Raw genomic sequence first — 15,032 nt, 5'->3', positions numbered from 1 at the left:
TCTTTAACTCATGACATTTTGATTATAATGTGTCTTGGAGTGGTTCTCCCTGGGTCCAGTTTTTTTGGAACTCTCTGTGCTTCCTCGACCTGTAAGTCTATTTCCTTCCCCAAGTTTGGGAAGTTCTGCTTTATTATATTTTCACTTAATTTTTCAATTTCTAGTTCTTCTTCTTCGCCCTCTGGCAATCTGATCACCTGTATGTTGGATCTCTTATAGCTGTCCCAGAGGTTTCTGATCCTCTCATCATTTTCCTTGCTTCCCGTTTCCTCTCTCTGCACTGGTTGACTGTTTGTTCCTTCTCTATGTTCTGGTTTGTTGATTTGAACTCTGGATTTTATTTCCTCACCATTTGTCTCGTATGTGGTTTTGTTCCTTTCAGTATGAGTGTTTTTTGATTCTTTCTCATCTTTTTCCAGATCTTTTGTTAATTCTGTAAGCCACCTGATAACAATGGCCCTGAACTGAGCCTCTGACAGGTTTCTTATTTGTTCATCTGTCAGATTCTTCATCCGTTGCTTGGTAAGCTGCGCCACTGGGATTTCTATAGTTGTCTGCCTCATTTTGACAAGATGCCCAATAATACTGTGCTCCATACTTATGATAAATCAAAGAACTATAGGAAGCTTGTGTGGTTTTCCACTTAAGCTAATTTCACAGTTAAGTGGAAAAAGAGGATAGGAAATAGTATGAACATTGTTGATTTCTTTGGCAGAGCTTAGTAAACTTTATAAATGTCTATGTAGTGTGAGATTTCTCCCTTCCAAAGGGTTAAAAGATGAATATAAAATAAAGAAAAATAACTGATAAAAATAATACAAATAGATAAAGTAGCTAATAAACTAATAAAATGGAAAAAGGAAATATGTAGGAAAATGTTTAGAACATTTTTTCTCTCATATTTGTGTATGAACATACCAAAGATACAGGGGAAATAAAGGGAAAAGATTGAGTAAATTTGACAAAAATGTAAACTATCTATACCTTTTCTATGTTTATGCCAGATGATTTCAAACCAGCAGTTCTGTCTTGTAATGTCAGCTTAAAATAACTTACTGGAAGTCCAAAGTTGGATAAATTGTAATTTGCATTAGGTAATTAGATTAAGGCTGAAAGTATGCCTAACTTTCAATTAAGTGGCAAAGGCAGGAGAATGAGAAAGATTCTTTAGAAAAGATCTTTAGAAACTTAAAAAAGTACTAAAGATAGCTTCCTGGGAAAATATAATACAATAAGTGATGAGGAAATAATGGGAAAAAAGCCTGAAGAAATATTTTAGAAACTGAAAATAATTTTATAGTGTGTAGTAATATTAGTGTGGTATATAGATGAACCATAAACCTCTGGTGGAACTAAGATAAAGTATTTATGATAACTCTCAAATAATTAAATGTGGAACGTGAACTCAAAGTACTGTACTAAGTCTTAAATTTTTCTCAAAGCTGTAGCTGCAATTGTTGGGGGTCCACAAAGGAGGAGGGCTTCTCTGCATTTAAGTTGAGGGGTTGATCAGACAGTATTGGAGGGAGCTCTGGTCTGCTGGTGAAACTGCCTGAGTCAGTTTTGACCTCTGTACTGCCGTGGGGTTTGGGCCAAGTCACTGAAATAAGGAACAGGAAAACATTTTTTTCACTTTCTCTATTTTAAAACAAGTGAGAAGGCATTAAAAGAATATAGTTGTGATTTTGAATTTAATGGGAAAGACCTTAGCCTTTCTCAGCATGTATTTTGTGAGTATCCAAATATATACCTGCAAAGTACAGGTTCAGAAGCCAAAATTCATTTCTGATAATGATTTATTCTAATTATTATGTCAAAATTTAGATCTACTCTAGTTTCTAGAACCAGAGAGGCTCGACATAATATCTTTCAAAATGGAGTCTCCTTAAATTCACGGGGTCCCTGAAAGGGCCTCTCACACCGGCATTTCCAGAATCTCAAGGCTTCATTTCCTCAGCTGACATGCCCAACAGTCTGACCTTCTGTTTTCTTCTGTCTTCTACTTTTGAAGATAAATTTAATCTTTATATTTCTGGATTGTATTTGTTCATAGCAGAATCTGAGTAATAATCACAATGGTGTATAAAAAGCCCCTCATCTCAAGACTGCCCCAGAGCATTGACTCTGGAATCAGATAGGCCCAGGTTCATTTCCTGTTCCTGCCCCTCACTAGAATAACTTACTTCATCTATGTTTCAGATTCTTCTTGAATTAAAAAAATAAGTTAAAGCATACACACACACACACACACACACCTTTCCCCATAAGATTGTTGAGAAGATCGAATGATATGTATCTGTTCTTCATGGCCCTATAAGACAGAGGTCAGCAAACTGGTTTTATAAAGGACAGGATAGTAAATATTTTTGTCTTTGCTGGCCATGTGGTCCCTGTCACAATTACTCATCGCTGCTGTTGCACTTTGAAAGCAGCAGCCATAGGCCATTCATAAATGAATCAGCTTGTAAAACTGGTTTTTCCTTTACTATCTATCAGTACTTAACTTCTGACACCAAGTGTGTGTGTTTTCCCCACCAAGTAATTTTCCAACACCATCTTTGTCTACCTGGAGGGAGTGTCAGATCCCATAGATTAAGGGCTCCATCCTACAAGAGGGCTCCCACTCCACCTGACAGTTATAAGTCTGGGCATCTGGTACTTCTAACCCACCAGCTGTAAACTCTGGATTTGATAATGGGATAGCTCACAGAATTCAGGGTAATGGTTTACTTGTTAGATTACCAGTTTATTATAAAAGGATACAACTAGGGAACAGCTCGAAGGAAAAGATGCATAAAGCAAGGTATGGGGAAAAGGACTCAGAGCTCTTATGTCCTCCCTGGACACACTGCCCTCCCGTCACATCCATGTGTCCAACTTCCAGCCCCTTGCTCCTCCCCTGAGATCTGGGTGAGATGGAAAATTCTAACCCTCTTATCATCTGGATGGTTCCCCTGGCAACCAGACCCCATCCTGAAGGTATCTAGAAGCCCCCAGCCTCCTGTTACCTCACCTTGGAGGTTTCAAGCGTTTTTGAAGCTGTGTGGCAGGAAACAGGGAAAGAGAAGGTGGGAAAATATTAAATATTTATTTCTTAGAATGCTACAGCATGGCTGTGGAAATTTGAATCTCATATAGTGTTCATGTATGGCAAAATATTTTTCTTTTGATTTTTATTCAACCATTTTATTATGTAAAGATCATTCTTAGCTCTAGGGCTGGAGAAAAAATAGCAGCAGGTTGGACTTGGCCCACAAGCCATTGTTTGCCAACCCCCCCTTTCAAGGGTCCTGGGTGTCTAGTGTGCTCCTCAGTGTTGCTTCAGCTCTGCCGACCCTCCCAGTCCCGGCCAGTGCATGCATCTCCTCCAGTCCCTGAGCCTCCCTGATACACTTGGTCCTCTTCTTGGTTTTTCTCTCTGTTGGTTTCTCTGTGCCCAGGCCTACACTTGATTAATTTGTTCTTGATTATGTGGGTAAAGTTGTATCTCCAGCAGTGCTTACAAGTCTTAAGTTTTCAGAGTTCTATTAGTTTGTGCTTCTTCTTCTCAAGGACCTTGGGAAAAGTTCCAAGGGTTGGAGTGGAAGAATCGTGAGCATCACTGTTGTGTCTTCTTTCAGAACCTCTTCTCTAAATATGACAGCTCAGATAATCTGACTTTGCTTCAGCATAGTGTGAAGTAGGATACCCTTCTTTCCCATCAAGCATGAAGCCACTTTGATATTTCCTTCTTGTTCAAATGTTAATTCCAATGCTCAACAGGTGTGACAGTCAATCCCAAGATCCACTTCATCCGTGTCAGATATCCTTACATCTCCTCTTTTAATCAGACTCTGGGTGGCTTACCACGGCCCCAAAATTAGCACGTCAGTGAGTGTCTCACCTCTCCCTGCACATCACCTAAGCCTTCCTACAAAATAAGTAAGCATGGAGAAGGTAAGTAGATTAAAAAGTTGACCTAAATCAATATTAAGAACAGTTAGCTTATAAAAGCAGTGATAAGAGGCAAGATTCTTTGTATATATAGCAAATATTAATTATTTGTTGATCTAGTGTTCTAGGAAATGAAAATTATATACCACACATTGTCCAGTTCAGCTTGATTGTGAGGAGTTTATTTTATTTGAAAACATTTCCACATTAGAACTAATGTGGATTTATAGAAAATAATATGCACTCCAATGACATAAGTTTTCTTGATTTAATAACAGGTTTGGTTTAATGAGTAGAAAAAGAGATTTAAAATATAGCATAGTCCCTCAGTTTTTATTCTAATATCTTATTAAAGAGATTTGGCATGCAACTTATCAGCTAATGCAATTATAGAACATAAAACCAAAATAGAATCTTACCGCTCCAGGAATCTTACTGCTGTAAATGCTATTTTGTAATTCAATAAAATGAGCCCTGGTTATTGACATAGATATTACTGTCTTCACATACATTCATGTTCTTCAAGTAAAGAATGTTTTTTATACTTGTAGGGCACCAAGCACCTGCTATATATCAGAGTTCCCCTGGCTTTGTAAAGTGGTAAGAAAGGGTGTCATAGATATGAGACATTTCTGGGTCTTTCTGAGAAGATGGACTACATTTGTCAATCATTAAGTTAGGGACTTCTGCTAGCGTGATTCTCTTGTATAACGCCTTTACTATATTTTATCAAATCCTTATATATCCCTATTTCATCACCATTTTACCATTTTGCACATGAGATAACAGAAACTCAATGAGGTTAAGGAACTTGTCCAATGTAACACTACTAGTAAGTAGTACAGTACTTTTGATTCGAGATTGAGAATCTACATATGTGGAGAGCTGACTAGTCATATGCAAATTTTTTATTGTGCAGGGGTCAGCACCCCACACCCCGGCATTGTTCAAGTGTCAGTTGTAACTGTGAGGCTCAACATTCATTCATGACATAATCAGTGCCCGCTATTTTCCCAAGTGCTTCACATGTATTAATGTTTACTCTCATAACACATTTATAAGATAATTGCTATTAGTATCCTTATTTTTCAGATGGAGAAAGTTGAAGTGGACTTAGGTTAAGAACTTAACTAAAGTCACAGACCTCGTAAATGGTAGAGGCAGGAAACAAACACAGACCATCTGGTCCTAGAGCCTGAGCTCTTCACTGTTGTACTAACTCTCTCTCTCTCTCTCTCTATATATATATATATATATACACACACACACACACACACACACACACATATACATATATATATATATGAATAAGTAAGTATATATGAATGGCCTTATGAATGTATATATATGAATATATAAGTATATATATATATATCGGCGGCGGCGGCAGCTGTCCGTCTCGAGAGACGATGGTGTAGCTTCTTAAGAGTCTATCTGCACGGCCGAGAATGGCTGTGCAGTCCGACTCGGGAGTGACACGGTATCTGTCTCCTCCCGTGTTGAATCGACATCTTGCGATGACGCTGAAGCTACAGAGCCTGGGCAGGGTGATATGGAGGGTCTGCTGTTGCCCATGCAGCAGACCCCCCCTCTCTTCGCAGCTGAAGGGTCCAAGGGAAAGACTGAGTCAATACAGCTTGGCTTCAGGTGCGCCGCAGGAGTTGCCGGTGTTGACTACAACGTCAAACCGCCTTAGGGACTCCGGCTCCGGATTTTCTGTCGGGGTTTACTCCCTTAGCCTTTCCCCTGAAGAGGTATGCCGCAAGGCAGCGGAGGTTTTTTGGAGTCAGAGTTTTCCTTCTCTGATGTGCCCTGACTGGAAGATCGAACCAGCGACACTTAGCTCGCAGGCTGACGCTCAATCCACTGAGCCAAACCAGCCAGGGGTTATATATATATATATATATATACCTGAGTGATAAACTTAAGAAATTATTACAGAAGATGGAAAATGAGTGTATGGGTATGTATGCATGTATATGAAATCAAAGATGTGCCTCCAATGCTTCCTGACTGGATGAAATTTAAAAAGAGAGAAAATGGAAATGTATGATGTCATTAGTTGTCAGTTCCATTATGCCACGTAAATGAAATTGATCAATCAGCCCAATTGTTTAATTGTCATGGATTTGTTTTTATTTTTAAAGTTTTGTCAGGTGACATTACCTAAATCATAATGAACTCTGTGGAGTCTTAGAGGATAACTGGATTGGGTGATTTTCCCCGGGGACTTAGAGAGGCTTTTCACCTTACTTGCAAATTTGAATCAAACATTGTTGAGAGCACAGGATAGGTATTTCTGACCTAAATGATATATATATGTTCGTGAAGACACTTGTATGCTGCAAAGCTGTTTGCTAAAAATAAAAGAACATATGGGAAGAAAATGTGTTAGGTTGAAACCAAACAATACTTATGAGCACTAACTGGTTGGCAGCTGTCCGTCTCGAGAGACGATGGTGTAGCTTCTTAAGAGTCTATCTGCACCGCCGAGAATGGTTGTGCAGTCCGACTCGGGAGTGACACGGTATCTGTCTCCTCCCGTGTTGAATCGACATCTTGCGATGACGCTGGAGTGTCCTCTCCAGTGAAGCTGAAGCTACAGAGCCTGGGCAGGGTGATATGGAGGGTCTGCTGTTGCCCATGCAGCAGACCCCCACTCTCTTCGCAGCTGAAGGATCCAAGGGAAAGACGGAGTCAATACAGCTTGGCTTCAGGTGCGCCGCAGGAGTTGCCGGTGTTGACTACAACGTCAAACCGCCTTAGGGTCTCCGGCTCCGGATTTTCTGTCGGGGTTTACTCCCTTAGCCTTTCCCCTGAAGAGGTATGCCACAAGGCAGCGGAGGTTTTTTGGAATCAGAGTTTTCCTTCTCTGATGTGCCCTGACTGGAAGATCGAACCAGCGACACTTAGCTCGCAGGCCGACGCTCAATCCACTGAGCCAAACCAGCCAGGGTTGAGCACTAACTAAAGCACTGAAAAACATACAAGCTTATTAAAAGGACAAATTAAAATCTAACAAATATTGCTATAGTAGTTGTAGGCCTAATTTAATGAAAAAAAAAAGGTGGAAGTAGTTGCATGGGAACAGACTCTAAGAGGGTGTTGGGTTGAGGAGACAAAGAAAAAATAAAGGAAAACTGTGTAATCAGTACTTTTAAAACAAGACATATGGTCAAATTGGGCTAAGAGGAAGAATGTGGGGTGAGTGCTTATCTAGCATGGTTGCTACTCTATAGTGACATTTCCCCCTATTTTTAATTTTGTATGAGCCAACTCACATCACAGAAATACACAGTGTTTATCTGAGAGTAGATAAAAACAAAATGGCTTTTTATAGAGTAAAAAGGAGTTACATTTCTCCCTGAACTCCCTTCATAATGTTTATACATTTCTCCCTTAACTCCTTCTATATTAACTATATTTTCAGTAGATATATTGTTTAAAGAGTAAGTCTTTGTAAGGAAGTATTATAGCAATATAGCTATGATGGGAATTATAGAAGTAGCTGCAGGAAATAGTTTTATATATTTCAGGAACAAAATATGGAAACATTTATCTGATGTTCTCATGACCTATGTCGTAAGTGGTAGTGACATTTCATCTTTCATTTGAAGAAATGCTAACTGCATATATTCAACTTTTAGTGATTATCACACTAGAGTTTTAAGTATATAGATATTTAGGATTTATGGTCCTAAGGTTATGCTCTTGCTCTTTAATTATAAAACATTCTGTGAACATTGTGATATAAAAACAACTAGCATCACAAAATGCTAATTTTTAGAGGACAAATCTCTTTGCTATAGCTTATACTAAACTTTGTTATTACTTCAAAGATCTCCTAGGCCCCTAAGTCCGAAGGAAAATGTTGTGGATCGTGCCCACCTTATTTTTAATGAAGAGTTAATATAGCTTATTAAACATAATTTATTTGTGTCCCACACTGTAGCTTTAATGAGGCAGTTGCCATCAGGAAAGAGGGTGTTCCTGGTGTTTTGGGTCTCTTGAGGTGAGGCTGCCATCACCTTTAGAGCTGACCTCTTTGTTTTGGGAAGGTAACCAGTATTGTTACAAAATTTAAAGATGGAAGGTAGCCACCTACTTTGCACTTTAATGCAAGTATAGTCATTGGGAAAGTCAAATGCTCTGTTCTGTAATGTAAATTGAAGTCAACTTTTCCATGTCTGAGCTTTTTAAGGAGAAATTGCTTCGTAAATGGGGATTTTAACGGGAGAGCTGGAGTACTCCAGCTTTACAAGGTGTCATGTAATCCTGAAAACCTAAAATCTGTGCCTAGTCATAATTCAATAACCAAAGTCATGGGAAATGCATCATGGACTATTTGATTGCTCTGTATGGCCTGAGAGCCTTCCTTTGGCTGTAGTATTGAGAAGTAAATTAAAGTCAGAAGAACGTATCCTCCCTTTTCTTCAGTGCCCACGTCTATCTCTATCTCGCAAAGGCTTGTGGATTCGCTCCCTGAAATCCTTCTGGAATTGATCTACTTTTCTAATCTCAGGGTTCCTCTTAGTGAAACGCAGATCAGCCACCTATCCAACTCTGGCCCATTTCTCATTCTGCATTCCAAATAACCTTTTAAAAATCCAACCCAATCTATTCACTTTCTTACTTCTTAGTCCTTTGGTTGTTTGCCCTTAGAATAGGGTTTTAATTTATTTAACGGGGGGTACAGAGTCCCCCAGATCCGGACCTCTGTCTGTTTCATCTCTCACCACTGCCTTGTTCTCCCTGACCCCAGGCTCTAGCCAGGCTGGGATTAATTCAGTTCCTAGAGCATGACTAGCGCTGCCTTGGCCTCTAGGCATGCTGTTCTCTCTCCAACTGCCTTCACCTGGCTCAACATAACAGTGCAGCTCAGATATCTCTTTCTCCTGGGACTAGGTTTGGATCCTTGATTTGCATTCTTAGAGTGCTGTGTGCTTCCCTTGTTTGTAGCACATGTCGCCCTTGAACTGATGTGTCCGAAATAGTTTCCCTGCTGCATAGGAAACTCCATGAGGGCACGCGCCTGACACACGGAAGCCATCCATAAATATTCATTGAATAGAATGAAAAGGGAACGAATGAATGAATCAAGTAGGAGACAATCCAGTGTGTCAAAGAATCTGTGGGAGTGGAGATTATATACAGGAAAATGCAAATAACATGGAGAATTCAACCTCACCAAAAGCCGAACGATTCTTGAGGTTTAACTTTCAGCAGCTTATTGTTGAGTTTAGCAAGGAGGGTTTCAATAACATAGTGGCCACAAAAGCCAGAGAGTTGGAGGCTTGAAAATAAATGTTTAAGAAGGTGAACACAGCACATAAGGCCTTATCTTATCAGAAGCATGACTATATAAAGCCAGGGAGGAGTGATGGCCTGAAAGAGTCTGTCATTTGCTTGTCTTCTTCTTAACTTAGATTGGGAAGATTTGGACCTTCTCACCAGTTTTTCTACTACTTCATCCTACTTGCCTGATATATCATAGGGGAAAGTTCTATAAATATTTCGAACTGCAAAGTAAAACAAAACGCATTTTAAAAGCCTGATTTATGGGACTTTATTTAATTTTTTTTCAATTTTGGAGGAATGAACCCTTTTTTTTTTTTTTAAAGACTTTCAGCCTACCTGAAAATTAGGCTGTTTTCTTGACATATGTTTATAAAAATGGCTGTTACAGTTTGTTCTGGACTATGCAAACTTTATCCTTACTAAGGTAGTTTGTTTTGAAGTTGTCTTTTCCTTTTAGCTACTTTTAAAAATCTGGACTTTGGAATTTCATCTTAAAGCACTTCTATGTCTTTAATCATAGATTTTAGCATAGCGAGGTGCTAGGTCTGACATTGATCATGGGATGTATTTATTTGCGTGCTTTTGTTTGTTTGTTTTTTACTGTAGAGATTTAGTTGTTAGGTACCCCCCTCCCACACACACGCACATACTATTTCTAGTTAAAACCTGCTTTTTCAGACCTGCTGTTGCAAAAGAAAAAGAAAAGAAAAGCTTTCTGTGTCAGAGATTACCTGTGGGGTGTTTTTCTCAGGTCGTTTTACTGGTAGAAAACAAGGTTTTTGTGCTTCATTAGCTCCTATAGTTGAAATGATGGCGAGCCCCCTTACCTGAACAATAAGGCATACAGATTATTAATATGAAGCAAATAACTGGGCTATTATTCTCACCATAGCAGTTAATCACTTACTAGTAAGAGGGAGAGAGCATTCAGTATATTTGGAGGCTGTTTAATCATCAACTCTGGGAATGGCAAATACTACTCCCAGTTTCTGAGAACATACACCCCGACTTCTTGCCAAGGCTTTGTCACCAAATGCATTCCTTTAATTAATTTGCTTTTTCCTTAATGTGCTATTGTAATTTCTACCACAAGCTATGTATTGAATTGCAAGTGACCAAGTCGTTTGTGAAGTTACTGCTAATGTTGAAAATAAAACATATCACTGGTTGAGTCGAGGAACCTAGACTGTGTTCCTGGCAGGCAAGCACAAGACAAACGTAGGTTTCCAAGGTATCAGCACTGTGTGCATCTGTTTCATGGTGTAATTTCATCCGTTGAACAGATGAAGAATGCTAATTAGTTTGTTTATACATTTGTGATTTAATGAGACTAAACACTTAACTGATCTTGAAGTATGAACAATTTGTTTCCTGTTGCTGTTTTTAGTTTAATTAAAAACAGTGTTAGGCATATTTTCTGGAAGTTATAGTACTGTGCAATATGGTAGAATCTCAAGGAAGGATGGCTGGTCAGTTTTATCCTGTTGCAGTGATATCGAATGGGAAGATGAGAATAAAAATATTGGGTTTGGGGACAAGAGTTTGTAAATTCATTATTAATGAGAAGATTAAGTTAATGGAAGACTTTATCATAAACTACATTATATAAACTCCTTAACACAGTACTGAAGTTATAATATGTACCAGAATAACTTATTTTAGGAAGTAGTTCTATACCTTCATTAAATTCAATCTGTAATCAGAATTCTATTTTTTATCACCTTCGCTTTTATTTGAGTGCCTTCAAAAATTCTAACTATTCTTCCTCTAATTCTTTCTTCTTCTAATTGCTGTGGTTATGTTTTGATATAACTGAAAAACAGCTCCTCTTCCTGAAAATTAATACAAAATAATAGTATTATACTCTTTATAAATCAATAATTATTTAATACTATCTACTATAATCTCTTTTTTTTTACTTACATGTTGTGCAAAACTGAATATGCATAGGCCATTATATTTTGGGGGTGGCTGGGCAGAGGAGATGAAGAAGTAACTTGTCTTATCATCAAAATGATATTTGGATTAAAATGCTTCAGTTAACATACTCAGCTTTTTACATCCAGAGGTCAGAAAACTACAGCCTGTGGATCAAGTCTACAACCTGATTTTGCAAATAAAGTTTTATGGAAACACATCTATGTTGATTGCTTTCATGCAGCAATGGCAGAACTGAATCATTGATAGAGACCTATAAAGCTGAAGGTATCTGTTTTCTGGCCCTTTACGGACGGATCTGTGGACCGCTGATCTAATTTGTACATGAACACAGCAATTACTAAATAGTAGTAGAATCATGCTGAGATGCAGTAAGGCCTGAGATAAATATCTGTAAAATTGAGTCTTAAAGAAATACTGTTGAGAGCTTTAAATGTTTAGGTCTTTCAGAATCCAAGTTACCATTCCAAACCTGCTGGGAGTAGACAGCTTCCTCTTCTAGTCAGGCAGAATTTGTTTTCTGCTCAAAAATATATAGGATCTTCCTTGTACCTTCCCGAGGATTCATAAATTACATGTTGGTCACAGGTTTGGGGTATGACTTTAAGTAACATAGAGTACTGGCAGCTTCTTCTGGACGTCAGCATCCATAACCTGCACTCTTACTTAATATCCCATGACCGCAAAGGTTGTTGAGTTTGGTTTCTTACATGTTTCAGTTCAGAAAGTGGATTGTCCATTGCTCTAAACTTATTAAATGACTTACCTGTGACAATATACAAACCATTGCTTATACGTATTAAGAACCCATTAAGGGTAGTTAGGTGTGTAGGAAAGAAAAAAATTAATTGAATGCTAGTTCTAAAGACTGAAATATAAGGCTCTGTCCTGGATGATTTAAATACCATCATCCAATGAGTAGGAGAATTATGTTCTTGTTTGCTTCTTAATATAAACTTCTAAGCCATATTTTTAAGCTAAACTAATTCTAATTTATAAATTAAGCATGATTATTTAGAAATTAGTGTAATTTTGTAATGTGAGCTTGGGTTAATAGAAAATTCATTGACTGTGGAGTGAAATGGGCCTACATTTCAACTCTAGCTTCATCGCTTTCTGGCATTTCAAATGAAAGTAAATGACCTAAACTTTTGAGCTCTGGCTCTTTAGAAATAATAATACTTGTGAAATAAGGTTGCTGTGATAATTAAATAATTCCTGTAAGGCCTAAATGTAAGTACAGAGCTCCCAGGCACGTAGCAGAGGCTAAGTAAACGTAAGTTCTTTTCCACTCTTTCTTGTGTCTTTGATTTTCCAAGGATGGAAATAGTTGGTGAACTCAGTTAAGCAAGATCATTAGCACTGTTGATAAGCTGAACTCACACCCAGACAGTGTTTCAGTCTGAAAACATATACTTAGGCATCAGTTATATAAATATTCTGGGGTATATTTGGGAGACATTGTTTTAAGATATTCTGATTTATCAGAAATGAGAGCATGGTGAGATTGTAGTGGTATTAGCACTAATGAAACATACATTTTGACTTAGCTTCTATCTGAAAACCATAGTGTTCCACCCATGCAGAATCAAGCTAGACCAAATGGCTTATAAAAATGGATATCATTAGTTAGTACTTCAGAGAAAATTACATTCCATTTGAAAAATATTGAAATGTTAAATGCAAGTATTTTACTAGTATACTAAAAGTGCACACATATTAAAGGTCTTTACCAATGTTCCATCCATGTTATAATTGACATTTCCACTAGAATTTTTTTTTTTTTTTTTTACTGGAAAATGCAATATGACTGTATGGTCTTTGCTTTTGCATACCTGTCTTTTTCTGTTTTCATAAGCATTCCAAGTCACTCTTTCTGTTCTTTCTACTCTCCATAGACACCCCAGTCACCAGTGTCCGTGATCTGATTGTGGCTTCTATTTGTCAGTCCCACATAAGAAGACCAGCTCACAGGACTAGATCCACAGCAGGGTGAGGTCACCAACACCATGTTCTGTACAAAGCTGAAGGACCTCAAGATCACAGGGGAGTGTCCTTTCTCCTTACTGGCACCGGGACAGGTTCCTAATGAGCCAGCAGAAGAGGTAGCAGGAAGCTCGGAGAGCTGCAAAGCCGCTCCCCCCATCTGTCAGGACGTTCCTGAGAAGAATGCACAAGGAAGTCTTCCTAAAAGAAAGACCAGCCGGAGCCGAGTCTATCTTCACACTTTGGCGGAGAGCATTTGCAAGCTGATTTTCCCAGAGGTGAGTGCTTGCCTTTTCAGGATTTTTCCTGATATTTTGAAAACTGTAAAAAAAGAATGTTTTTCTAAGGAAGATGTAAACACTTGCTTTCTCACTTTCAGGACTATGATGGATGTAGCATATTTCCTAGAAACGTACAAAAACATTCCTTTAAGGCAATCATATTCTTAAACTGTGTTTATCTTAAGATGTTTAACATCTTGAATTCTTTTCGAAAGTATCTTGCACTCCGACAAGCTTTATAACTTTGAGCAACTGCTTAGTCCCTTAGCATCAGCTGTCTTATCCATAAAATGGAAATAATAACAGTTTCTACATTCTAGAGTTTTAATGGTCATGAGGTGAAGTGATTCATACCCCTTGCCGTGCCACAAATGGCTAGTAGTTGTTAACTATTATTTTAAATTTAGTTCCTTACTCTCTGCCATATTCTGTCCTTCCAACTCCAAAGAGTATCATGTATCACCAGACAATTGTTGAGGTGGGAAAATCTCCCTTGTACTCCTACTTCTGAGTCTGAAATCTCTGCTCAAGCCAGGTTTGACCTGCTCTTTGGGGTCAGAGTCATTGGCCTGTGATCACCAATATCTGTGTTGTTAGCTCAGACACTTCTCGAAATAGTGCCATGAGCTGGGTAGCCTAATACCATTTAGAAATCTGGAGCACCTTCTTAGGTCAAGTATCTTAGGAACAGAAGGGCCATGTAGAGAGCTCCCCCAACCCCTTGCAGGGCTAAAGAGAACAGTTGCTCAATGTGTCGGTGATATTTTCCTTCCTCCATCAGCGTTCAGTTGTATCAAAACTCACTTAACCTGTGAGATTGGACATTCCCATAATTAGACTCTAGTTATCACAGTCCACTGCCGATTTTTAACTGACTCAACACCAAAGCACTGAAAAACTACAGACTTGCTGACTTTGAGGACTAAAAGGAACTTCAGATTCCTCTTGTTTCACTTCCAAGGACTAGGGGAATTAAGTAAGTTGACCAAAGTCACACAGTTTTTGAAGGGTAGAGCAATTGCTGCTGTCAAACAATATAGGCTCAAGTGACTGAGAAAGAGGAGACTTGAATTGATGCTTGAAACATGGATAAATTAGAATTTGCAGAAAGTTGAAAGAACTTATTCCAAATACAATACTACCACAATAGAATTTTGGTTAGTAGCCTTTGAAATGGAAATACTTAATTATTCTCACCCTATGCTAGTCACTAGAGAGCCAGCGTTGGCTGGGATGAGGGATGTAACCCTTGTCAGGGAGTTGGTTGGCATCACAGTCTGGGAAGTGGTTGGTATTCTCATTTCCAAAGACAGAATGTGGTGCCCAGAGAGGAACAGATGGTGATGATGGGGAAGCTGGAGAGCCTCCATACTTCTCCTGAGCCTTGTCATTATTGGGCTGGCTTTGTTGTTTTGTTTGATAGATTTTGAGTTCCTAAAGTAGAAGTAATACATGTTAAGATTTTGAATTTTTTAAGTAGAAGTAATACACATGTTAAAATATTCAAAATGCCAATATAAATGTTTTACTTTTGTCTTTATCTTTGTTTAGAATAATCTGTGTTGTTTGTGAACTCGTAAGAATAATCATTGAGAT

At 38.4% G+C, this 15,032-nt stretch overlaps 1 protein-coding gene across 2 annotated transcripts in view; it reads left to right on the top strand.

Moving 5' to 3' along the window:
- The window catches only part of GUCY1A1 (guanylate cyclase 1 soluble subunit alpha 1), a 53,394-nt gene that overhangs the window by 14,745 nt on the left and 23,617 nt on the right, over positions 1–15,032 (top strand). For both annotated transcript variants that reach the window (XM_090288820.1, XM_090288821.1), the window contains exon 2: positions 13,068–13,433. In XM_090288820.1, the coding sequence (XP_090144946.1) occupies positions 13,179–13,433 (255 nt within the window). In that variant the 5' untranslated portion in view covers positions 13,068–13,178. The remainder of the gene's footprint in view (positions 1–13,067; positions 13,434–15,032) is intronic.

Source organism: Furipterus horrens, unplaced genomic scaffold (assembly GCF_987537825.1).
Source record: "Furipterus horrens unplaced genomic scaffold, mFurHor1.1.pri manual_scaffold_10, whole genome shotgun sequence".
NCBI classification, from domain to species: domain Eukaryota; kingdom Metazoa; phylum Chordata; class Mammalia; order Chiroptera; family Furipteridae; genus Furipterus; species Furipterus horrens.
The sequence above is the reverse complement of the archived record's forward strand: the minus strand, read 5'-3'. Positions and strand labels throughout refer to the sequence as shown.